The sequence below is a fragment of the Talpa europaea genome (genome assembly GCF_964194135.1).
Source record: "Talpa europaea genome assembly, chromosome: 5".
Taxonomy (NCBI): Eukaryota; Metazoa; Chordata; class Mammalia; order Eulipotyphla; family Talpidae; genus Talpa; species Talpa europaea.
In genome coordinates this window covers 83,307,371-83,335,042 of record NC_140071.1, presented here as the reverse complement: position 1 = coordinate 83,335,042, position 27,672 = coordinate 83,307,371, and the positions used below count along the sequence as shown (strand labels likewise).

At 37.5% G+C, this 27,672-nt stretch overlaps 2 protein-coding genes across 5 annotated transcripts in view; one reads left to right on the top strand and one right to left on the bottom strand.

Moving 5' to 3' along the window:
- Positions 1-221: 221 nt before the first annotated feature.
- Positions 222-599, bottom strand: LOC311170470 (large ribosomal subunit protein eL31-like; the record flags this gene model as incomplete). Its single annotated transcript, XM_084232878.1, has 1 exon — positions 222-599. Exon 1 carries the CDS (start codon positions 594-596, stop codon positions 222-224), a length of 375 nt encoding a protein of 124 aa, XP_084089004.1. The 5' UTR covers positions 597-599.
- A 22,564-nt stretch (positions 600-23,163) lies between these two features.
- Positions 23,164-27,672, top strand: part of SMARCAD1 (SNF2 related chromatin remodeling ATPase with DExD box 1) — a gene marked incomplete at both ends in the record, with an annotated part of 109,779 nt that continues 105,270 nt past the window's right edge. For all 4 annotated transcript variants that reach the window (XM_084234231.1, XM_084234232.1, XM_084234230.1 and 1 more), the window contains one exon: positions 23,164-23,353. In XM_084234231.1, coding sequence (XP_084090357.1) covers positions 23,164-23,353 — 190 coding nt within the window. The remainder of the gene's footprint in view (positions 23,354-27,672) is intronic.

Here is a 27,672-nt window from a genome sequence, read left to right as displayed (position 1 = left end):
TTGTTGACATACAAGTCTACCATATTCACTATTTTTTTTTCACTTTGCATGAATAAATTCTTTATATAATTGGGGTATAGGCCAGAGGCGTATGGGACAAGAGGATTTACCAGAGACAGAGTGGGAAATAGAACAGGCAGAAATACACAGCTTTGAGGAGTATCGTGCTCAACCCTCTGTGCCACCAGTGAGGCCCTGTAACTTTATTTGCTAATCAGTGATTAGTTTTCATCCACATTGACAATCTGTAGATTTTTGAAAGTTGTGATGGGCACATAGGTAACCAATGTATACAGCTTGTCTGGCGAATGTTCATCCTCAGTATGTTTCCTGGACAACGGTACATGGATACGATAGGGGACATTCTTTATTCCCTTGGCCTGGACAGCTTTGTTGAGCCTGGTGTCGATGCGTACATCTGGAGTGCCCATTTCCTGCATTGCAAATTTCCGGATCTCTTTGAGTACTCTAGGGGCAAGCTTCTTGAAGCCAATTCCATGGATGAACTTGTGAATGTTGATTGTGTATTCTCTGGTAACTACCTCGTTGATGGCAGAACTGTCCTTCTTCTCGCCACCCTTCTTTGCCGGAGCCATCCTGCCCGGCCAGAACGTTGAAAAAGCCATATTCACTATTAATGCACCTTACCACTTTTTCTTCATGATGATACCTGAGGAGGCCTTCCTCTACATCAGGATCTCCAGAAGCCTCTCTGCAAGCAATCTTGACTCTAGGCACAGCCACCAGTACTTCAAATGCAGATTCATGGCCTGGTCCCAGCTGTGTAGTGCCTAGCCTTTCACTGTGTGCCCACAGCTTCACTTTGGGAAATGCATCCAACTCAGATCTCAGCCATCAGTATCTAGAAAGTGGATGCATGCCCCAGTTTGGGACTCGTAGGACCTTGTTCTAAATCAGGAACCATTGGCAATATATACTCACTAAACAAAGGAATATCACTATATCAGAAAACTACTATAAAATCTGCAAACAGATGTTGAAGAAAATTCATAGGTAGTTGGAGATTTCAATATTCTACTTTCACCCATGGACAGATGCTGCACCTCCCCCTGCAGTGACCTTTAGGGCTAATGGCTCTCGCCAAGGTCCCTAGGTCCGGCTGGGCAAGGAACCAGCATGCAGGGGGAGAACAGCAAAACTCCCTGAAGCAGGGGAAGTACAGCACAAGTTCCCTGAAGACATAGATAAGACAGAAGCTTATCAAAGGATTACGACCACCAGGAGCTAAAAAACCTTATCTCGTCTTTCTAGAATTACAAACTTTATCCCTTTATTGTCTTTCTAAACTTCCTTCTTTCTTCTATAAAGGTCATTTGTTGTTAATTAAAAAATCATATGAAATCCTTAACACAAGGCTGACTCAAATGAAACGTTACTAAACTCCGTAATAATTAAAATATAGTTTAGGTGAAAAAAGTAGTTAGTAAAACAAAAAATGCGATCATATAGTTTAAAAACAAAACTAATGGTCTATCTACTTAGGACTGAGGTAAATCACTCAGTGATAAGCTAAATCCATTCACTGTTCTGTGCTTTTGGAAACATATATATATACTGGCAACTAACTTAAATAAAATCACACTCAGATTTACACTCAATCGAAGTGTGTCTGTTTGTCATTTCTTCAGCCTAATCCCTGACCACCCTGCACAGTCTCTCAACCCTGAGACGGCCTCATCGTTCACTGCTGTGCTGGTCCGCGGCAGACAGATCAATGAGACAGAAAATAAAGACATAGTAGCCCTAAACAAAGAACCAGACCACATGAGTCAAATAGACATTTACAGGGCATGACACCCCCCAAAAAGCTGAATACATATTTTTCTTTTTCTTTTTTTAAGATTTATTTATTTATTTATACAAGCACTGGGTAGAATCAGAAGCATGGGAGGGTGAGAGAATTCACCAGAGCCAGAGCGGGGAGCAGGACGGGCAGACCAACAAGGTACATTGCTGAGGGGAGCAGCAGGAGTGGCAGGAGAGGTCTGCATGCCATGTGGGACCCTCTCTGGCAATTGTGGATCGAACCTGCGCTGCAGAGGCTGTGGGCAGCTTCGCAGCCCAGCACTCAACCGCTGAGTCACCAGGGAGGCCCTGAATACATATTTTTCTCAAGTGCAAATGGGTCCTTCTCCAGGATTGAACACATACTGGGTCAAAAGACAAACATCAACAAATTCATGAAGATAGAAATCATACCAAGTATCTTCTCTGACCATAAAGGTAACGAATTACAAATAAACTACAAAAAGAAACAAGGAAATATTTTAATTTTTTTAAAGATTTATTTATTTATTTATACAAACACTGGGTACAGTCAGAAGAGCGGGAAGGTGAGAGAATCTACCAGAGCCAGAGCGGGGAACAGAACAGGCAGAGTGACAAAATACACTGCTGAGGGGAGCAGCGGGAGCCGCAGGAGAGGTCTGCGTGCCATGTGGGACCCTTGCCAGTGGCCGGGAATTTAACCGGCGCTGCAGAGGCTGTGGGCAGCTTCGCAGCCCAGCGCTCAACCGCTGCACCACCAGGGAAGCCCCAAGGAAATATTTTAATACATGGACAATAAACAATACACTACTGAGGGACCACTATGTTAATGGGGATATCAAAAAAGAAATCAAAAACACCTTGAGACAAATGGCAGTTAGGACACAAACTTTAAAAATGATTGGGGATACAGCAAAAAGTATTCTAGAGGGGAGTATATAATTATGCATGCCCATATCAAGAAACAAGAAGAAGCCTAAATAAACAAACTTGTCTCTCATCTCAAAGAACTAGACAAAGAAGGCAAACATACCCAAAAGCCAGAAAAAGAAATAATTAACATTAGAACAGAAATAAATGAAATAGAAAGCAAAAACAAAGTCCAAAAGACCAATTAAACCAAAAACTTCTTCGAAGCAATAAAAAAAGAAAAACCTTTAGCTAGACTCACTAATAAAAAAGAAGACTCAGATAAATAGTACTGAAAATGAAAAAAACAAAAGTTACAATACACACCACAGAAATTCATAGTATAATAAGAGATTACCAAGAACATTTGAAATGCAAACAAATTCAAAAACCTAGATGAAATGAACAGATACTTAGAATTACGCAATCATCCAAGACTGAAAGGAAGAAAGAGAAAGTCTGAACAAGAAAACATGATCATACATAACTACAGATGCTGAGAAGGCATTTGATAAGATTCAGCATCCATTTGTGATGAAAACCCTTGAAAATCTGGGGATAAATGGAATGTACCCTTACATAATTAGAGCCATATATGACAAACCACATCTAGTATCATTCTCAAAGGTGAAAAACTGAAAGCCTTTCTACTATGATCTGGAATACAACAAGGATGTCCACTAACACCACTATCATTCAACACATATTAGAAGTCTAGCTAGAGCAATTAGGCAAGAGAAAGCAATGAAATGAATCCAAATTGGAAAGAATTATAAAACTCTCATTATTGTAGATATAGGAGAATATATGCAGAAACCTCCAAGACTCCCCAGAAAAATTTATTGAAACAATAAACTAGTTTGGCAAAGTGGCATGATACAAAATCAGTGCACAGGGCCTCCCTGGTGGTGCAAGGGGTTAAGCACCTAAGCACCAACACTATGAAGCAATCCGCAGCCTCTGCAGCATGAGTTTGATCCCAGTCAGCCAGGGAGAAACCCACATGGCACAGCAGACCTCTCCTGTTTCTCCCGCTGCTCCCCTCAGCAGTGTGTTTCAGTCAGTCTGCCTGTTCTGTTCCCCACTCTGTCTCTGGTGAGTCTTCTCACCCCCCACATCTCTGGCCTGTACCCCAGCTCTTGTATGCATAAATAAATAAATCTTTTTATAAAATCAATGCACAAAAATAAGTTGCCTTCCTATGTATAAATAATGAACTAGAAGAAGTAATAAAGAAACCCATCCCATTTACAACCTCACCAAAAAAAAAAAAAAATTAAATACCTGGGAATAAGCTAGCAAAGGTGATGAAGGACCTAAACATTGCTAAAATAAATAGAAGACAACTCAAAGAAATGGAAAGTTATTGCCTGCTCATGGATAGGAAGAATCAACATTGTTGAAATGGCCACTCAACCTAATGCAGTTTAAAGACTGAATGCAATCACAGTAAAAATCCCAATGGCATTCTTCAAAGAGATAAGACAAAGATTATTAGCATTCTTATGGAACCACATGCACACACACAAAAAAAACCCCAAATAGCTAAAACTCCTTACTAAAGATGAGGGAAATGGAAGTATCACACTTCTGGACTTCAATCTATAATACAAAGCCATAATAAATAAAACAGCATGGTAATGGAACAAAAAAACACACTGATTAATGAAATAGAATTGAGAATGCAGAATAAAACCACACATTTATGGACAGCTAATGTATGACAAAGGAGCAAAGTATATACATTGGAACAAGGAAGCCTCTTCAATAAATGATGCTGTGGAAATTGGCCTGCTGCATGCAGAACAATAAAACTAGACTTATCTCACACCACACATAAAAATCAACTCAAAGCAGATAGAAGACTTGGATATAAGACCTGAAACCATAAAATTTACAGAAGAAAATATAGGCAAAGCATTCCATAACATAGACTTCAGAAATATCTTTGTAAACTCATCTCCAGCAGCAAGGAAAACAAGGGAGAAAAGAAACAAACAGGAATATATAAAACTAAAAAGCTCTGTATAGCAAAAGAGACAGTGATTAAAACAAGGAGACACCATGCTGAATGGGAGAAACTACTTGCACATCACATATCTAATAAGGGATTGATATCAAAGATCTATAGAATGCTTATACAAATCAACAAAAATGAAGCAAACAACCCAATCCAAAAAATGGGCAGGAAAGCTAAAGAGGCACTTCTCCAAAGAAGACATGCAGATGGCCAACAGACATTAAAAAATGTTCATCATCAGGGAAAATGCAAATCAAAACCACAATGAGATAATACCTTACACCTGTGCAAATGCCCCATATGAAAAAATAAAAACCAAAACAAAACACAAGAGGGCCTCCCCGGTGGCGCAGGGGTTGAGCACTGGGCTGCAAAGCTGCCCGCAGCCTCTGCAGCGCCAGTTTGATCCCTGCCGCAGGACGAGGGTCCCATATGGCGCGCAGACCTCTCCTGCTGTCCGCTGCTCCCCTCAGCAGTGTATTTCATTAGTCTGCCTGCTCTGCTCCCCGCTCTGGCTCTGGTGAATTCTCTCACTTTCCCGTGCTTCTACTGCACCCAGTGCTTGTATAAAAAAATAAATACATCTTTAAAAAAAAAAAAATCCTCAAAAAAAAAAAAACAAAATAAAACCCAACAAACAGAAACAACAAATGCTGGTGAGGTTGTGGAAAAAAAGGAACTGTCTTACAGTGTTGGTGGAAATGCAGCTCATCCAATCCTTATGGAAAGAAGTGTGGAGATTCCTTAAATGACTAAAAATAGATCTACCATATGACCCAGCAATTCCACTCTTAGGTACCTATCCAAAGAACACCAAAACACAAATTCAAAAGGAAACCAGAACTCTTATGTTTATGGCAGCATTATTAACAATAGCCAAAATATGGAAACTTAAATGCCTCAGAACAAATGAGTATATCAAGAAGATGTGGTATGTGAATTTTAGTAGCTCTTGGATATTAGCTCTTTGTCAGATATATGATGTACAAATATTTCCTCCCACTCAGTAGGTTGTCTTTTCATTTTAATGATAGTTTATTTTGCTATGCAGAAAATTTTTGATGAGATGTATTGATAATTTGTTTATTTTTGGCTTTGTTTGATTTTGTTTTGGTTGTTGTTAGAATAAAATTTACAAAGACATTCATGAAGTCAATGAATTGTGGAATGTTTTACCTTTGTTTTCTTCTATGTATTTTATGGTTTCAGGTCTTACATCCAAGCCTTTAATACATTTTGAGTTAATTTTGTGTAAGGTAAGACATGGTAGCCTAGTTTCATTCTTTTGCATATGATTGTCTAGTTTTCCCAACACCATTTGTTGAAGAGATTTTGTCCAATGTATAGTCTTGGCTCTTTTGTCATGAATAAAACTGTCCATATTATTGTCGGTTTATTCTGGGCTCTTGATTTCATTCCATTGGGATCTGAGTGTCTATTTTTATTCCTATCCAATGCTGTTTTTTTTTTTTTTTAATTTTCTAGAGGCATGTCTTATTTATTTATTTATTATTTGTTTGTTTGTTTGGTTTATACATGCACTGGGTACAGTCAGAAGCGTGGGAGGGTGAGAGAATTCACCAGAGCCAGAGCAGGGAGCAGAGCAGGCAGAAGGATTGAAGTACACTGCTGAGGGGAGCAGCGGGCGGCAGGAGAGGTCTGCGCGCCATGTGGGACCCTCCTCTGGTGGCCGGGGAGCAGCCGGGGATAGAACCGGCGCCGCAGAGGCCGCAGGTAGCTTCGCAACCCAGCACTCAACCACTGCACCACCGGGGAGGCCCCCAATGCTGTTTTGATTTGTATATCTTTGCAATATAGTTTCAAGTCTAAGGGTGTAATATCTCCACTGTTCCTCATTTTTGTCAGATTGTTTGGCTATTCTAGGTCTTCTGTAGTTCCATATAAATTTCAGTAATGTTTTTTCTCTTTTTTGGAAGAATGGCTTTGAAGAATTGATACAAATTGTGCACTTAATCTGCATATTGCTTCCAATGAGATGGCCATTTAAAAAATGTTAATTGTTTCTATCCATGAGCAGGAAATATCTTTCCACTTATTTTTGTCTTCTATTCCTTTTACTAATGTCTTAAAGTTTTCATTGTCAAATTTTCACCAACTTTTTAAAGTTTACTTCTTAGGTATTATCCATAGGTATTTAATTCTTTTTGGTGCAGTAGTAAATGAGATTGTTTCCTTTATATCTTTTTTTCTATATTCTTAAAATGAAAAATATTTAAGCAACAAATAGTAGTGTAAAAATACTACTAAACTCAGAATTAATTTCAGAAGTTTGCAATAGAATTCATTAGCCCCAAAATCCCAATTTGGAACACAACTTGTTTTCAAGCACTAGTAATAATTCAACCTGATGTTTCAATGTACACATAAAGACAAAAGTAATAATGATGGTAAATGTTTTTGATGAATTCTCATATATGTTAAGCATATGCACCACCCAAAACACCCATCTCTACTTCTGATCTTTTCAGTCTGGTTTTACCCTTTACTATCCAAAAGCAATGATCACTTTCTAATATGCCACATAATTTATATATTCATTAGTCTAGTGCTAGGTTAAGAGGTTTATCTACTTTCATGTAGCTTGAGCTAATATATAATATAGATTGCCTTTTACCCATTTGAGACACTCAGTCCAGTTGATCAATATTTGTGGACCTCATCTTGAATGACAAAAGATTTCATCTGTAGTCCCAATTGCTTCTTAGGGAATAAAACATTTTTGAGGAAAAATGTCTTTAAATTGATTATAAAATGCTTTATTTCCATAGAGTTCATTTAGACTATGAATACATATTCATTGTCAACTGTTTTATTATTTCAATACATTTTTATTCTTATTCTCTTTCCTAGTTAAACAAAAAAAAAATGTGAAATGAAATGTCTCTTGCAGAGTAAGTTCTTTTATTTTAAAATGCTGCCATGTTATGATTAGGAACTGAAATTCAGGTACACTAAGACTGGTTTGGTTTGTGACTCATATGGATTCTGGGTGGCCTGATGCCCCTGGCAGTTCAGACCTGTAATGACAAATCAGTTTGAATAATGATATTTTTCTCTCACTTTTTAAATTCTTCATGAAATGAATAAGTGTACGTAAATAGTTTAATTTATGTAGGCTGAATATAGGAAAAATAGATTGGGGATTATGCTGTTGGCACATATTAACCAAGATTTCTCTAAAATCTCACATTTAACCTATAACATTTTGATTCTGTTCCCCCACCAATGTAATTCCAAGGCTCAACCTTAAATATTAAAGGTATTTATGTACCAAATTGTTAAAAGGCCTTTATATTTTTCCAAATTCTCATCAATCCAACTAAATTCAGTGAGTTTCAGTCTCAGCTCAAATTATTCATTCCTTTGTTGCCTAAAATATAGAGCATCTATTTCAAAGTGTATTTCAGTTGGCTGTGTCACACGGCTTAGAGTCTATAACAGGTGATAAGGACAGTTGATAGAGAAATATTGTATGCTCTAATAACACAGAAAATGGTTGAGAAAGGACATGAAATACAGCCAGCTAAATGGAGTGGGTTGAGGCATCAGAATGCAAGGAAATGTTTATCAAGGCAAGAGAACAGTTTTTGTAAGGGCTAGGAAAGAAGGGAGAGAACAGTACATGGGAGAAAGTGAAAGTTATGTATGACTGGAGTGGGAGCCTGAGGGCCACGGCTAAAGAGGAATCCAAAGGTCAAGGCCCAGAACATGTAGAAATTAAGTAGTTTATACCAAAGCCTAGGGCAATGGGAAGGCACACAAGTATATAAAGTCGATGACACTTTTTGAAAATGGATTTGAAACTGGCAGACCAGTTAAGAGGCTATGGAAGTTTAAGAAGGAGGAGAAGTTGAAAGAGATGTCTGGCCATTCTCCAAATGAGGAGAATAATGTGAAGAGTCTACAGATTTTGAAGTGAAGAGATGGGAGCAGAAGAGATATTTCAGACACAGAGGGCATCTAGAATTCTTGACTTTAAAGCTAGTAATGTGCTTTCGACAATGAGTAAACTATAGTCCAGGTCTATTTAATGAACTGACAGAGGTAATCTTTAGAGTGGTTTTATAAGTGGATAAGTGCATTACCCCTTCACTCTTTTTACCTTGAATATGAATGTGATGGTTGATATTGAGCAGCCCTCTGGCAAATAATCACATAATGTGTGGATGGAATGCTAAGGATATCGGAAAGAAAGTTAAGAAAGTCTGGGTCATTCATGATATTTTTACTAATTCTGTGACCAAAAACACAGTAAACTTTTTACAAAGAAAATATTAAATGGCCTTAATGTTTAAGTCACTGTTACATTTTCTGTTTCTTGCAGCAAAGGCATTCCTAACTGAACAAGAAGTAAGTAGGGGAAAGAAAGACTTGATACCAAGACTACTTGTGGTACATAAAGATGACCTTTAGGTATGAAGTCTGTAGAACCAAGAAATGATTTCCAATGCGAAAGCTGTCTTCTTATCTATTTGTTGATGCTTCAATTTCAATTAATCTTCTTACTGGTTCATTGACTGAAGGGGGTAGGGGGTTCCTGGGCAAAGGCTGACAGTCACAGAGCTGGCAGGCATGAGCTGGCAGCCTCAAGAAAGGTGTGGGGAAAGAACAGCGCTTGTGCTCATTTCACACCTCTGGGTGACAAAAGAGGGCAATGAGGCAAAGCAGGACAGTGGAAAAGTATCCCAAAGTAGAAAAAAGCCCGTAGGAGCTTTTGAGAGCAGTAGAGATTCCCCAGAAGCACCTATAAAAAGGAAATCAACACCCTAGCAATGGGCTCCTCCCTTGGATCCCCTCCTGCTGTCAGGAGCCTTTCTTGCAATAAATCTGAGCTTGCTAACCTTCAGTCCAGTGTGTTGGTGATTATTCCTCAATCACTAGAGCACAAGATGATTGGCAACATGAGGACTGAAGCTGAAACATCTCACTATGTAATTAAAAATCAAATTTAAACTGCAGAGGCATATGACAAAACAGCCACTGAACAAGTATTAATGAAAAACTATTTCATTAGCTGAGGCATGCAGGAAAATCAGTCCCAGAAGTCTAAAGTTGAGGTACAAATGAAGACAGGAATCGTTACCCTTTTTATCTATATTCATATCTATCTATATGAATCTACACACACTTTGAAAAGATAATTTTCATCTTCATTCCCTCTTCAGAAGACACCAAAATATTCATAAATTAGTACCAGCATGCAGATATTTCTTCCAGCCAGAAAGTCTTACCCAGTCTTCTTTTATGGACCTATCCATTCAACCCAACTCAGTTTTACTATCTCATTATTGTAGCATTTCTCAATATCCACAAAGTTAGTATGTGACTTTCCCCCCCACTCCTAAAGTCTTCCTTAAAAAGTATAAAAATAATCCAGTTATCTCCTACCTCTCTCACACCTACATTACCAATTAACATTTTGCTTTATATCCTTCTTTTCATACATCCATAAATTATTCTTCCTAAACTTTGAAAGTAGCTTGCAGACATCTTTACCCCAAATTTTTTCAGCATGAATAATCCCATATGGATATTCTTCTACATAAACACATTACGCGTGAGAAAATTAGCAATAATTCTGTCATGTATAGTTCATCTAATGTATAGTTCATATTTAAATTTCAACTATACCCAAAATGTCTTTTATATTATGAAAGCAATTTTCCTTCTCTTATGAGTATCCATCAACGTTTACTTATTGCATACGGTTATTAGTTTTCTTTAAACTCTCTTTATTTAGAATACCCCCCCACATTTTTTTGTTTTTGTTTTTATTTTACAACTTTGATTTTTACGATAAATCCATATCAGTTGTCACAGAATGTCCCACATTCTGATTGTTTCCTATATATCCTGTATGCCCTGTAGATTCCCAGTAAGGTAGAGAACTAACTAGATTATTTCAAACATTCTTGGCATGGATATTTACACACTTTTATAGTTCTATGTTAGTGTTTCAGGACTGACATAATAAAATAACAATACCACAAACTGGGTCATTTAAACAAAAATTTATTTTTTCACAATTATGGAGGTTAAATGTTCAAGATAAATCTGTCATCAAGTTTTATTTGTGCTGATAGCCTCTTTCTTTTTTTGTTTTCACATGGTTTTTCCTCTGAGTGAGTCTGTGAGCTAATTTTTACTTTTCATAAGGACATTCATCTATTCGATTAGGGTCCATCTAGATGAACTAACTTTATCTTGATTACCAGTTTAAAGGCCCTATCTCCAAATTGTCACATTCTGAGATAGTAGAGATTAGAAGTTCAACATATGAATTTTGGGTAGATAGACAACAATTTCTTATTGCATTTCCTCAAGAGACACATAATGTCAAATTCATCAGATATTTTCATTGTAAAGAGAGACATTTTCCATTGTAATTAGTAAAGCACAAGTGGAATGAAAATTTGAAGATCCTGTGACTATCTTATTCCTCATCATTCTTATATCTATTCATTTTTCCAGCACTCATTAATGACTCTTACCTAAATTACCATTTTAATGATTTAATAAGAGTGGTTTTTCCATTCCATCATTCCTATAGGTATACTAGCTGTCATTCTTCTGTAAATACAGGACTTCAGTCTTGACACATTCTAATTCAGTGTTTCTACGACATCAGAGTCCTCTTTCTTAACCGTAACTGCTTAAAAACCTTTATCCTCTCCTCTGTCCTGAGGATTAAGTACAAATTCCTAACGGAATCTTCTCTTAGTTACCATTTTTCCTCCTTTAATGGTTTACTCATCCTTCAGGACTCAGTTGTCACTATCTCACTGGATTTCTCCACCAAACTTATAAGAGACTCTGTAAGAATCTGTACTTTCACTATCATAGCCTACATTGTACTATTTATAACTTAGGGTTAGTTTACTCACTGATAAGTTAAAGCAACTGGGGAAAGGAATCGCACCAGTCTTACTCCTCTTTATATTTCCCATCACCTCTTAAAAACCTTAGCACAGATTATGCACACAATAATGATAACTTAAATGAACAAATGAAACTTACAGACTATGTAAAAAATCTTTGTACATTACAATTTATGGTTTAATTACAGAATTCACAAGAACAATTGTAATTAAAAGTGACTTTTCAGGGCCTCCTCAGTGGCACAGTGGTTGAGCATTGGGTTGCAAAGCTGCCCGCAGCCTTTGCAGTGCCTTTTCGATCCCCGGCTGCCAGCGAGGGTCCCACATGGCGCACAGACCTCTCCTGCCACCCGCTGCTCCCCTCAGCAGTATATTTCATTGGTCTGCCTGTTCTGCTCCCCGCTCTGGCTCTGGTGAATCCTCTCACCCTCCCGTGATTCTGACTATACCCAATGCTTGTATAAATAAATAAATAAAGCTTAAAAAAAAAAAGTGACTTTTCAGATAGTTTGCATAATGGAAGGCAAATTCTGAGTTAGATGAAACCCTCTCTAAAAAAAATATAGCCTGCCAGCCACTCAGCCCACCTGGTAAGAGCCCAGACCACCTCCAGAAGAGGATTGAGAGTCACCAAAGACCTGCAACATCACATGAGGTTCCACCAGCCACACAGCTCACCCAGCAAGTACATACACCACTGTGGGGGGGGAGGCACACCCAGAAGAAGCCCTTCCTATAGCATATGGTCCCAAAGCATATAATGGGGACTAATACACCACAGAGAGAACAATTTGGCAGGATCCAACTACAAATATATGGAAGATAAGTTTTTACTATCAGCTACAGAGTTCAAGACTGCCATAATAAAGAAATTCAAATAAATGGAAGAAAACTCAGAAAAACAAATGAATGTCCTTAGAAATAAAAGCAATGAACAGAAATATGAAATTGATGTTTTAAATAGGAAAGCAATGGAGTTATAAGATATAAACAAATTAATAGAGGAGGAAAAATTCAGAGAAAGCTATGGATGTAAAATAAAACAAATGGAAGAGCAAATCAGTGATCTTGAAGACAAAGTAAAAAAAAGAATCCAAGCAAAAGAAGAAAGAAATGAAGCAAAAATACAAAAAAGAAGAAACAATTCTAGAATTATCTGACTCTGAGGAAAGGCAATATAAGAACAGGTGTTCCCAAAAGGGAAGTGAGAGAGAAAAACAGAATTTATTTAAATAAATAATGAAACAAAACTTCCTAAACTTGGCGAAGAATATAAATATACAAATATAGGAAGCTAAAAGAACACCAGGGTTACATAAACAATATGAGGCCTACACTAAGGTATACAGTAACAAAAATTCCAGCATAATAATGAAAATTCCAAGAGTTCAAGAGAAGGAAAAAATATTGAAGCAGGATTGGAGAAAGAAACAGATAATCTATAAAGGAAGCCTGATCAGACTCACCAATAAAGAGACATACAGTATCTGGTTGGATAATAAAACAGAATCCAATCTTCTGCTGTCTCCAGGAGACACATTTATGCTCTAAAGATAAACATAGGCTTGAAGTAAGGGGCTGGGAAACAATCCTACAAACAAATGGGACCCAAAGGAAAACAGAAACAGTCATATTTATATCAGATAAAAAATCAATTTCCAGTTCAAAAAGGTAACAAGAGCTAGAGAGGATCACTATGTAATGATTAAGGGAACAGTTCATCAGGAAGTCATAACACTCATCAAAATATACTCACCAAATGAAAGAGCACCAAAATACATTAGGGCAACTGCTATCAACTCTGAAAGTGTTAAAAACACATATGTGGCAGCTGACTTTAACACCCCACTATCACCAGTGAACAGATCAATGAGACAGAAAATAAACAGGGACACAAAACCCTTAAAGAATTAGAATGTATAAAGGCCTAATAGATATTTACAGGGCACTGCACACCCCCAAAAGAGAATACACATTTTTCTCACGTGCACATGGGACATCTTCAGGATATATCACATACTAGTTCAAAACACAGATAACAAATTCATGAAGATTGAGATCACAACTAGCATCTTTTCTGATCATAAAGGTATAAAACTAGAAATCAGCTATGAAAAGAAAGCAGAGAAATCCTTTAATGTGGAGACTGACCAACACACTACTGACAGGCTACTGGGTTAATGAGGAAATCAATACACATATTGAAATATATACATATATATATATATCAAGAAAAATGATGACACAACCTTCCAGAGCTTATGGGATGTGGCAAAAGCAGTACTAAGAAGGAAATATATATATATATATATAGCAATATAGGCCCACATAGAGAAATAAGAAAGAGCTAAAATAAATAACCCTCTCTCTCACATCGGGAAACTATGGACTTTTTTTTTTTAATTGAATGTATCAGTTTTTCATCTTTCTTTTAAACATTTTTTAAAAGATTTATTTATACAAAAGCTGGGGAACAGACCAGAGGTGTGGGGGGTGAGAGGATTCACCAGAGACCGAGTGGGGAACAGAACAGGCAGAATGACTGAAGTACACTACTGAGGGGAGCATAGGGCAAGCCAGGAGAAGTCTGTTGCACCATGTGGGTTCCTCCCTGGCCGGCTAGGGGTTGAACTCATGCTGCAGAGGCTGCAAATAGCTTCACAGTGCTGTGATTTACCCCTTGCGCCATCAGGGAGGCCTCTGCATAATTTTTAAACTCAGATTATCAAAAGAGTTTCATGACCATTCCCTCAAATTCATCAAATTAAGAGGATTACTGTGGGAAATTTAGTGTTTACTTACAAACCGGTATTATTTTGTTTAGTCTCTTGTTGCCAAGGAAGAAAGATCTATTTAGTTTTATGATTTTGTATCTTGTCTTTTCCACTTTTAGTGGGTGTAGAAGATAAGATTAGTTTACACAAGTTTCCATTACCAACCAGGTGTGGTTTACATTTCTAAGATATCAAGTTAAGGAGAGATCCAGGTTTGCAAATTCCACTTGTAATCTCTGTTGCTGTTCATTATTTTTCTTAGTTTCTTGTTCAGTTCAATTCAGACTTGGAAGGATATCTCCTTTCCTAAATTGCTTCATGGTTGTATCTTGGTAAATGTAAAGCAAAAATAAATAAAAATAAAATTCTGACAAAATCTTTCATCCTATTTATTGAGGAAATTTGAGGATTCTAAACATTTCCACGGAGTACATTTAAAAACTAACATGTAATTAACAGGTTTTTGGCAGCTGTATTAGTAAGGTTTCTCTGGAAAAACCACCAAATTGATACACATACATTCACACAAAGAGATTTATTTTGAGGGATTGGTTCATACTATTATGGAGACTGAGAAGTGCCTTTGAAAGTTGGAGGTCCAGGAAATCTTGTGGTTTAATTAATTTCAGTCCCAGACCTCAGTCAAAAGCCTGAGGACCCAATGTTGGAGGCAGGAGATGACTATTCCAGCTCAAATAGAAATAGTAAATTACCCTTCTTTCCACCTTTCTCTTCTGTCCAGTGAACTGGCTAATAATAACCCACAGGCGCCTCCCTGCTGGCCTACCAGTTAAATCTCAGCACTATCACCTCTATGGCCTGAGTTGGATCTCCTGCCAGGGAGCTACCCACATGGTGCAGCAGACCTCTCCTGTCTCACCTGCAGCTTACCTTAGCAGTGCATTTCAGTAAATCCGCCTGTTTTGCTCCCCACTCTTGTCTCTGGTGAATCCTCTCGCTGCCCCCACACAACTCTGGCCTATACCCCAGTTCTTCCATGCAATGAATAAATAAATCTTTTAAAAAAAACCACCTACATTGGTGAGGACAAGGTTCTTTACTCAGTCTACCAATGTAAATGCTAATCTCTTACAGAAATGCCTACACACAAGAAATTATGTTTTACCACTTATCTGTGCATCCCTTATCCCAGTCATGTTGACACATGAAACAACAATAGCAGCCCTATATTAATATTTCTTAATTTAAAAGGTGAAAACTATCCCCATAGGGGTCTTTGAAACAATAATTTATTTCTGAAATCATAGTCATAATTGGATAGTTCTACTGACAAAATTTTATTTTATGGTCTATATTCTAAGAACTTTATTCTTAACTACCATGTTGAATCAACTTAAACACCTTAAGATAAATTAAAATTAATGCTTTGTGATTCAGTACTTCTAAAGAAAAGGAACTTTTAATCTTGTTAACACTATCAGGAAAGAAGAATGAGATACTATTGTGGGAAATGATTCTTCCGGCAAAGAAGGCAGAGACAGAGTATGAGGGCACATGAATGAAGTTTATTAAATACTGATTTGGGGACTCAGCTACTCCAAATGAGCTGAATAGGAAATGAGACTAAGATTTCAGGTAGTTTTTGAGTCTGGGCATTTTAAGATGAAAAAATAAAAAACATTGTAATCTTAACTGGAATAATCAGTGCACTCGAGACAAAAATGTAGAAAAATATTCCACTTACCCACTACTGCAAACAAACTACCCTCAAAAGTTGATGTTTTTTGAACAAGTCATTTTACTATATATCATGATTTTGCAGGTCAGAAATATGGCCCAGGCTTGCTGAATGATTAAAATGTTATCATTTTTTTCTCATTTACCAGTTGGTATACTTTCATAAAGAAATACTTTTTCTCAACTATCATTTTATTACCAAGTAACACCCTTCATAAAGACAGGATAAAATCTCGATTCTTCTCTTTCATTTGTCAGTTTTCATGATAATGAATTGTCTTAACTTCATTCTTCAAAGAAAGCAGTTTAGAAGGAAAATATCATTAATAACTCATGGGATTAAACATATTCGATGGCTTTCATATCACTGAAATTTTTAATCTTATTGAAGCAAAAATTATTTCATCTTTGATCAGTCTGAGCCTCTACCAGTTGATTCCCAGATGTTTTTGACATAATGTTACAGGTCTTTGATAACTTCCTTGCTTTTCATTATAGGAAGTCATTCCAGGTTCATTCTGTACATTTCCTATCCCAGATGGAATCTGTCCTTTCCCCCAACAAGTCCTGGTTTCCTTTAGTGGTAAATGACATTTCAATCTCAGGAGTAGGAATGGGTATTGAGGTACTCAATTCTTAGGCCTTTTCAGTGGAAAAGGTAATACACATGCAAGTTATATTTGCATGTACATAATGTGTATGTATCAAACCTCATAAGTTTATATGGACATTTCCAATTCAAATAAAAGACCATGCTACACTTCAGGATTTTTGTTCTAACCTCTCTCTACTACATCTACATTTCCTTTCTTCTACTTGAGAAACAGGAAATAAAAAAATTCATTTTATTTATCCAACAATATACACAGTAGAACAATCCTAATATACTTACTCCAATACAATTACTGAAAAATTAAAAAAAAATTACATATGTACCTACCATTCTCTCCCCATTTTAAGAAGTGTGCATTGATAGATAATACAGCCATTGTATACTACACTTTTTTTCTTTTAAGCCTCATATTGCCTTTGCTATACAGTAGCTATACAGCTAATTCTCAGTATCTTATATATTGCCTCTACAGATGTTTTGGTTTAAGGAAGTTCATTCTGTCTAAAAGAAAAGACAATAACAACAACAACAACAAAAAAGGAAGGTCATTCTCTAATAGATTCCTCTGGAATGCTCATGAGAACAATATCCACAGAGTTCTTACATGATGTCAATAGTTTTTCTGTGCCTTTACATTTGAAACACACTTTTGCACAAAATAATATCCTGGATCACATTCTATTTCCTTGAGAATCCTAAATACAAAATTTCTATTTTCTTTTAGTATAAATATACTTGCAATTGAAAACTGTGAAGATAATCCAATTTCTTTCCATTATAGATTGCTTTTATCTAAATGTTGAAGGAATTCAAAACTTTTTCTTTAAAGTCTAACTTCTATTAGAATATGTCATGGTGTTGGACATTTGGATTAATATTCTCAAGTAAATGATGTGTTCTTTCAATATTTAGGTTGAAATCATTATTTTTAGGAAAATGTTTTGAATTACAGTTTTCAGGTACTTCCTGTATCCTTTGGGAATCCTTTGGGATTCCTTCTTCAGTGACATCTAAAATAATAATGTTGGGTCTTCTTTTCTTAGTCTCTATGTTTATTATTTACTTTTGAAATCTACCTTACATTTCTATTTTTTTATTTTTACTTTTCTTTCAACTTTTATGTTTTATTCCTCTTAAGGCATTATCTTACTTTCTGTATGTTACATCTATTTTAATAATTTTTCTAGATTTCTCTAAATTTCTAGAATTATGTCACTACTTTCCTGAATTTTAAACTCTGGTTTATGTTGTTTTCCCATGGCATGTTTCATTTTGAGGATACCCAGCTTATTTAAAAATTTATTTGTTTATATATATATATGCATGCCTGGGCATTTCAAGTAGTTACTACTATCTTTCATACACTCAGTAAATATTTATTGAGCATGTACTATGTGCAAAAATGCATTGCAGCCTGAAGTTGGGTCACAGTAGTCAATCAAAATTGTTTTGGGCCTCCCTGGTGGCGCAGGCGGTTGAGCGCCGCACTGTGAAGCTGTCCGCAGCCTCTGCAGTGCAGGTTTGATCCAGGCTGGCGGGCAAGAATCCCACATGGTGCAGCAGATCTCTCCTGCCTCGCCCGCTGCTCCCCTCAGCAGTGCTTTCAGTCTGTCTGCCTGTTCTGTTCCCCACTCTGTCTCTGGTGAATCCTCTCACCCTCCCACGCGTCTGGCCTGTACCCCAGTTCTTGTATAAATAAATAAATATTTTAAAAAATTATTATTGTTTTATGCAACTAAAATTTTGTGGTTGTTTGTTACACAATAATAGGAGACTAATATACCATAACAATAAGTACTAACCATTTTTAACAAAATACTTTTATATCATGAATTCTCTGTTCTTTAAAATCTCATTTTTTATTTAGCCTTGAAGTTGGATTTATTTCTTCAGGAGCATTTTAAAGGTGATATATTATCAAGGAACTAAAAACTTTTTCCCAAGATATTGTTAGTGCATATTTTCTTTTAATTAGTTCTGCCTTAAATTTGGTTGAGTTGTTTTATGGTGACTAATTAGAACCATGACCATTTTCTATTATATTTTTCATAATTCTGTTCACTTTGTATGTGTATTCTTTTCTTTATCTTATTTAATCAAAGTTGCTTCTCTGTTCTCTGAATCTTATATTATTTCTTTAAACCTCATTGATTTCATGTCCTTGTCTTTATCATCTGCATTTGGGGGTGAAGTGGTTTTTAACTGTTTTCCATATGTTTATAATCACTTTAGAAACATTGTATTTGTTGAGTTATAATTTATAAACCATAAGATTAACCCTTCTAGAGTTAATAGTTGAATAAAATTTGACAAATATATTTAGTCATCATCATAATTAGCTCATTCTGGGAAAGAAGAGAGTGAAACAAGCAGAAGACCAAAGGGTTGGAAGGATGAAAAATCAGAGGACAGGTTGTTAGACCAACTCCTGCTAATATTTGAGATTTCAGGGTCCACATAATCTTTCCACTTTCTTGATCCCTGTTATGGACTGAATTCATTTGTTGAAATCCCCAGTAACTCAGAATGTGACTATACTTGGACATGGAGTCTTTAGAGAGATAATTGAGGTAAATTATATAGAGAGAAAATTAAGTTAAATGTGGTTATTAGGGTAGGCTAATCAAACAAATCAAATATGACTGATGTCCTTCTAAGAAGAGGAAATTTGGGCATAGACAAGTACAGAAGGACTGTGGGAATACACAGGAAGAAGACAGCCATGTATAAACCATGGAGAGACACTTGGAACAGAGTCTTCCTTTAAGATCCCTAGAAAAAAAGCAACCCTACAACACTTTGATATTCAACTTCTGGCCTTCAGAGGTGAGAGAAAATAATTTTCTGCTGTGTAAGAAATCCAACCTGCGGAACTTTATTAGGGCAATCTGTGGCACTTTATTATATACTCCTTTAACCTTTTGTTTTACCATCAAGCAAAATCCTAATAATGGCTTATTTCAATTTTCCCAGGTCAATGAATGCTGCAGAACTTCCCTCTCTCCATCTTTAAAATGGGCAAGCATGGTCTCTGTATTAAACCTAATTATTTAGAAGGCCCAATATGGCTCTTTTCCAGCTACTCCCAACCTCAAAGAATAAGTTTCTGTCCATGAGGCCAAGAAGACATGTTCACTTCGAGCCTTTCACACAATACTTTTGAGTATCTGGCCCCTGAAATTCTCTGATCCCAGCTCCAAGTAGGCCAATGAAGACTATTTCTCAGGTACTTTTTCTTGGTCCTACTGAGGACCAAGAGTGCTTTCAGTATTTATACACTTCAACCCAAAATTTTGACAAACGGTCCTAAATATAAGAGGTGAACAAGCAGTAAGGTGTGGGTAAGTTTGTTAAATAAATACAGAGCACCTTTTAATATTTAATTTCAGACAGATGACTTCTTATTATAAATAAGTTCCAAATACTGAAATTGGACATACTTACAATAAAAAAGTATTTAATTTATCTAAAATTCAAATTTAACTGAGCATCTTTTTTTTTTTTTAACTTTTGTATAGAAGAACTGGGTATAGGTCAGAGGTGAGGGGGAAGTGAGAGGACTCAGCAGAGTGAGAAGCAGAACAGGCAGATTTAGTGAAATACATTGCTGAGGGGAGCAGCGGGAGAGACAGGAGAGATCTGTTGTGCCATATGTGGGTTAGTTCCCTGGCCAGGGATCGAACTCAGGCCATAGTAGTGATAGCGCTGAGACTTAACCCCTAGGCCACCAGAGAGGCCCTGAGTACTTTTTTTTTTTTTAAAGATTTATTTATTTATTAATACAAGCACTGGGTACAGTCAGCAGCGTGGGAGGGTGAGAGAATTCACCAGAGCCAGAGCGGGAAACAAAACAGGCAGACTGACGAACTACACCGCTGAGGGGAGCAGCGGGCAGCAGGAGAGGTCTGCGTGCCATGTGGGAACCTCCCCCGTGGCCGGGGATCGAACCTGTGCTGCAGAGGCTGCAGGCAGCTTTGCAACCCAGCGCTCAACCACTGCGCCACCAGGGGAGGCCCCCTGAGCACCTTTAAAAAAAAAAATATATATGGCAACTCTAGGTGGGGTGAGAGTAAGACATTTCAGCAGTGTCCATATCATGAGTGTAGGCCTTTAATGGTATCAAACTAAATGGTAGGAGGTGAAAACGGAAGATAGTACACATGGGCAAAACAATTTTCAAGTCACTCACAACCTGTCTGATACACAGGAATCTTAAATTGAACCTGACTTTGCAGGTCATTTTCAAAACAGCATAGAACATATTTTTACATTGTGTAAACTATATTTACAATTTTTAAATATTTAGCCATATGGTACGTTTAAGTCCATTTTCACTCTTGTCCTAACTGAACAAATATGAAAGGTTAGGACTATTGCAGAAAACTGCCCTAAAAGGTGAACAATGATCAATCAAATTAAACAGGTGAAAAAAACCTAATGAATGAGGAAGTTAGGCTGGGTCCAGGCAGTCAGGTAGGGTCAGGGTACCCCAACTCAGTGAGAAAACTGAGTGTTCAGAAAACCAGCACAATGCAAAAGCAACAGACCAAAAAGCTCATTCCCAGAAAACAGACCAAATAACCCGGAAGTCCCCATGGGCTTCAACTAATCAAAAAGAGACACAGGAGACACTCAACATCCAAGTCCTAACTCCTTGCCCACTATACCCACATAAATCCCTACTTCTTGGCCCTATACCCACATAAATCCCTACTTCTTGGCCCCCTCAGCGGCAAACGCAGGTGCCCGCATCTGCTTAGAGTTTTCCTGTCCTCATCTGACAAAAATCTCTTGCTTTCTTGCCTAATTCTGGTCTCCAAGTTGAATATTTTCCTCATTGAGACAACTGAGAGACCCTTAGGGTCCGATTCACTAAAGCTTAGTGAAACTCATTTTCTAGATGAATTCATGTTCAGAGTTAGAGCTGTTTGAATATAAAGCAAATGCTCTTCATTACCAAAATAATTTACTATCTCTAAGTTAATATACCTTTTATCATGTCATATAACTGTTCATGTTATAATTATAAAATTCAAAATACTGATTTATAAGACAATGCCAAGAGTTTATGGCCAATGTATTTTAACAAAATCATAGGTAATAATTCCTCTTGAAGGGAAACACCAACGAGAGAATCAAATTACAACTCAGAAAATTGCCTAAAGTGTATTGTTAAAACAAAGAGAGTAAATATTCTTAAGTTCCTTCACAATTGTCCAGCCGAGTTGTCATATTCCACTCAGAACAATCCAGTCGACAGAGTGAGGCAGTTCATGTGATTTGAAGCTCAACATACCTGGATTTTTCTCCCTATTAATTAATCACTTAACATCTGCAGGCTTCAGTTTGTTTTGTAAAAATAGGCATCTCACAAGGGTTGAAAACCATACAAGCAAAACATTTAGCACAATATGGTTATACTATCTATATGCAATACAAATACTACAGGTTACAAGAGAGCAAATACTCCAGGATGCTATTTGTTGTCATTGTGCTATTTATCATTGCCCTATTTAACAGCTAACCTGGAGCCACAGGCCACAAGCGCGCTTCCTAGGCAAGGGGCGGGCACAAGTTACCATGACAACCGCGCGCTCCGAGGCTTTTTCCGCTTGCGCGTAGCTGAGGAAGAAAAAAGGGCTTAAGCGGCGTGTTGCGTCATCATTACGCGCTCGCTAGGTTTTTCCGTGCTGATTTGGATGGTCCCGACACGGCTACCGTCGCCCCACGCCAGGAATTATCCTTTTCTTTACAATCTTTGTTACATCGCAGCGTGGCTCCAAAACCGTAAGTACTGAGGAAAGAAGGAAAGAAAGAAAGAAAAGGAGCGACTGAGCATTAAACGAGATGGCGCCGCACACTCCCCACCTCTGTGCCTTCTCTGTGTTTTCTTGATCCTATCAGCTTCCTTTCAGCTGAGATCGCGCCGCGTCAACTTCCGGGCGGGTGCCCGCCAGCACGGCCTCTTGCCGCTCCCCTTCTTTGGCCTCTTTGTGTCCCTGCATTGTCGAGGCGCGGGCCCTGGCACGTCCTTTCTCGGGGCCCGGCGCACCATAGTGCAGGGAACCTCTCATTGTGGGCGGGCGCGCGGCCCGCAGGGGGGTTAGTTTGGGGAACGTGTCTGCGCGTGCTGGGGTAAGAGGAGGTTGCACGAGGGTCAGCTTTGTGGTTCGAGGAAGGAGAGGGGTGTGTGTGGGGAGGGGGGAGGTGTAAAAAGAGCAATGGAAATTTTTTAGAAGATACCCCTGTCCACCTTATGCTCCTTGTGGCCTAAAAATGAGGCGCAGCCGTAATAGTAACCCTGAACCACTGGCATGCTTGCGGCTTTTAATTGAATTGGAACAGGCTGCTATTGCTTTGTATTTTACATTGTTTTTATGGCCTCTTTTTTTCTTTTTATTTTCTCCCCTTAGATAGTTCATTTAAAGGCCCCAATCCCACTGGGTGGTGGTTTCTACCAATATGAATCTTTTCAACTTGGACCGTTTTCGCTTTGAGAAAAGGAATAAGATTGAGGAAGCACCTGAAGCAACCCCTCTTCCCTCCCAGCCTGGTCCTTCTTCACCAATTTCCCTTAGTGCTGAAGAGGAGAATGCTGAAGGTGAAGTTAGCAGGGCAGGCACCCCTGATTCTGATATAACTGAAAAAACAGGTGAGTTACAATGTTACAAATCGATGTAGCATCATCAGGAGATATCTTGAAAAGGCAAAAAGCAGGAGAGTCTTAATTTTTATTTTTGATGTCTCATGTACTGATGCATTGCCCTCCAGTGCCCTTTTATACACAGCTTTAGGTCTGCCATAGGCACCTTGTAACTTTAGCTGACTGACTAGCCATCCATAGTTTCACTTTTATATATGTGTTTTTTGGAGTACGGCCCAATGATGGAAACAAGTCTGAATGTAGGTCATCCTTAGGTCAGTATGGTTGTTACTGGAAGAGGAAGGTGATTCAGTGCTCTGATAGACTGCGACAGTTATTTAGTTAGAAGTTTACATTCATTCTAGTAATCCTCCAGAACATTGACCACCTACTATGAGCCAGACTTTAACTGGTATTCTTTATGGTGAATGAACCATTTTTAACCTAATCAGCAGATTGTCACAAAGAAGCCAGAATAATTTGCCTTAATATTTGTTCTTCCAGCAGTTAGCAATTAGAATATTTTCTGTGTTTTAGGCATAATTCTGAGTGCTTCATGTTCTCTCATTTAATTTGCACAGCAGTCCTACCAGATATCATCCAGTTTTGTAGAAATGTGACCCAGTAGGTTAATAATGTTAGGAGGTTGGTGAAACCAGAACTTAAATCCAAGCAATCTAGTTCCTTAGCATAAACCTTTAATCACTTCCATTATACAATTTCTTGTGAAAGGTGAAAAGGAAGTTAGGAATTTTAATGTTTAGTAATAACCTTTTTTAAGGAAATGTAAAACTCAGTATTTCACAAACAAGTGTTAGTTTGGCCCTCATGAAATTGGTAATACATATGTCTTCATTCTTGGTATTCCTATTTTTGCTACTTTTCCTTAACTAACTGTGATGGCTGAGTATTTGGTGTTATTGAAACATGGTAGAATGATTTGGTAGTTTGGATTAAATGGTAATTGTGAGTCAAATTTTGAAAGGCTGTTTGTCTAAAGAATTTTGAATTTGTCTAAATTCTCTAGGGAACCACTGAAAAAATTTTAAGCACAGGAATGACATCCCTGTGTTCATTCCTCGAACAGATTATTTTATTTACATAATATGCCATAGCTAATGTCTAAATATCCAAATACTTTAATATTTTAAGAATAAATATAGTAATCTTTTCCTTACGTAGTCAGAGAAGGCAGGCAAGATGAGGGGGTAAATGGGATTTGACTTCTGTTTCTTCATTTTGGTTTAATGGGACATTGGACAAGTCATTTAAAATTTGAGGTCTATCCACAAGTTTTTATCTCTAAATTGTAAATGGGGATTAATGAAATGTTTTAGTTTCTTATCAATAATGCTAATGATTTTTAAAATTTTTTCTAATCTAGTGTTTCTGTTTTACTGTTTCTTCTTTATGAGGAGACTTATTTATTCTTTATTGGGACATTTTCATTATAAATCCTTTTTGAAACTATTACCTATAGGAGTATCACATGGTCAGTCTTGTTGACACTGAAAATTATGAAAATCTAGTTTGTTCTTGGAATGGTGAGAATTCATCTTACTGGAAATAGAGACCTTTGTTCTAAGAAAAAATTGTAAATGATAATGTGGATTTTGGGGGCTCTTGAAAACTAAACTAAATATAGGTTTTAAATTATAAGTACTACGATCCACTAAAGACTTTTCAAATAGAAGGGTAAAATGATGGAAGAAGTTGTACTTTGAAAAAGTTAGCCTTGCAGTCATGAATACTATACGTTGGTTGAAGGAAGAGAAATTGTTTATGAACTTCTTGCACTCCATACTTGATGGCAGAAGTAATGGAGAAGAAAGGGATGTGAGAGACTTTAAAGTAGGAAAGGGCAAGGTTTTACAACTAGATCTGTGTAATGAATTTTAGAAAGTTTAGGAAATTTTTAAAAAGGTAGTTCTATAATTCAGAATAGGTATGAAATACCTTTGTAATCATGCCTTTAAAAACTTAAATAGTGGGCCTCCCTGGTCGCACAAGGGGTTTAGATGCGACCTGTGAAGCTATCTGCAGCCACTGCAGCACGAGTTCGATCCCTGGCCAGGGAGCTACCCACATGGCGCAGCAGACCTCTCCTGTCTCGCCTGCTGCTCCCCTCAGCAGTGTATTTCAGTCAGTCCGCCTGTTCTGTTCCCCACTCTGTCTCTGGTGAATCCTCTCACCTCCCCAATCCCCCGTACCTCTGGCCTATACCCCAGTCTTGTACGCATAAATCAATAAACTTTTAAAAATCAGTCAATAAAAACTTAAATAGCAATCAAAGACAGAAGCCCTCAGGTGAACATAGGAGAGATAGGTGCTAACTTGAGTCTCAGGCCTTCAACCTCTGGAAAAGACAGGATATTGAAGTTGAATTTAAGAATAGGACTGGATATGGATGGAGATTCGGGAATCATCAGTAGGCTATGACTGGGGACCATAGTACCTTTACATCATAAGGTTACTCCTGAATCTGCCATTGTGGGATAATTTGTTTTATTTACCATAGAGTGTAGGTGTCTAGTCACCTTATAGGGTGGAATTGTTTTTTAGTTGATTGTATAATCTTTTTCAGCTATTTTTGTTGTTTTTTTGCCTAGTGTGTGATAAGACTTAATATCCTACCTCTCTCTCCTTACTGTGCCACAACCATATGTGAACATGCCAAGCACACTCCCATCTTTTTTCATCTTTCCCAATTAATCTTCCTTCTGCCTCCAGGACTCTGCTGATATTTTCATATAATTCTGCCCTATTTCATTAGGGTTTTGTCAAACATTACTATTTTTAGAAGGTCTTCTGTTGATCACTTTCTCTGAAGTAACACTCCCCCCCAACCATTGCTGTACTGCTTTTTCCTATGTAGTGTAGCTTTACTATACTATCTTTTTCTATATTTTGTTAATTACTGCCTAACATTAGATTATATAATTTATGCTGCCTATATCAGAATATAAAATCCCCAGGAACGGAGACCTTGTCTGTCTTATTTACCTCTTAATCCATGTTTCTTAGACTAGTACAGTATGGGGTATGCCCTCAGTAAATATATATTGAAGGAAGGGGTATTGGATGTTTTTAATGGATATAAGTGGATGCTATTAGTACTGTGTACATATTTTTTTTTATATATTCTGCCTACTGTGTGATCTTTGAACAGTCCCGTAGCCATCAGGTATTTTTAAGCCATGTATACTTGATGAAACTACTTTTTATACAGAAGGCTCTCTTTTTTTTTTAATTATTTTTTTTTATTTTTTACATCATTGTTCATTTTTAAACAATATTTGTTTCCCCCACCCCCTCAGGTGTAGTCCCCATAGAGTTTCCTTCACCAATGCACCCGTGCACCATCACCTCAGTCCCCTGTGCTTCTCCCTCCCTTCCTCTGATCCCTCTCCCTCCTCCTCCCCTGCAGTGTGTCTCTGATTTATAATTGTCTGTTTCTGCTTTATTGTGTTTTGTACTGTTATTATTTTTTTGCATTGATGTCTTATTTGGTTCCCCTATATTTCTGCTATAAGTGAAACCATCCGATATTTTTCTTTTTCCTTCTGGTTTATTTCATTGAGCAGAATTCCTTCTAGTAGTATCCACATTGCTGCGAATGGCATGAGTTTATCTTTTTTGATTGCTGAATAATATTCCATTGTGTATCTATGCCACACCAGTCATCTATTTTTGGGCATTTGGGTTGTTTCCAGTTGTACCTATTGTAAATAGTGCTGCAGTAAACATAGGGGTACAGGTGTTCTTTTGAATCAGTGTTTCTGTGTTCTTCGGGTAGATCCCTAGGAGTGGAATTGCCGGGTCATATGGTAGCTCCATTTTTAGTAGACTGAGGAACCTCCAGACAGCTTTCCATCGTGGTTGGACCAGTCTGTACTCCCACCAGCAATGCAGGAGAGTTCCTTTTTTCACCACATCCTCGCCAACATTTGTTGTTGCTTGTTTTTTTGAAATGTGCCATTCTTACTAGTGTAATGTGGTATCTCAGTGTGGTTTTAATTTGCATTTCCCTGATTATAAGGGATGTTGAACATTTTTTCATATCCCTGTTGGCCATTTTCATTTCCTCTTTGAAGAAATGTCTTTTAAGTTCTTCTGCCCATTTCTTGACTGGATTGTTTATTTTGTTTTTGTTGAATCATGTGAGTTCTTTCTATATCTTTGTGATCAGTCCCTGACTGGAGTGCAAAGATTTTTTTTCCCAATCAGTGGGGTGTCTCTCTGTTTTGGTTAATGTCTCTTTTGCTGTGCAGAAGTTTTTCAGTTTGATGTAATCCCAGGTGTTTATCTTTTCCTTGACTTTCTTTGCT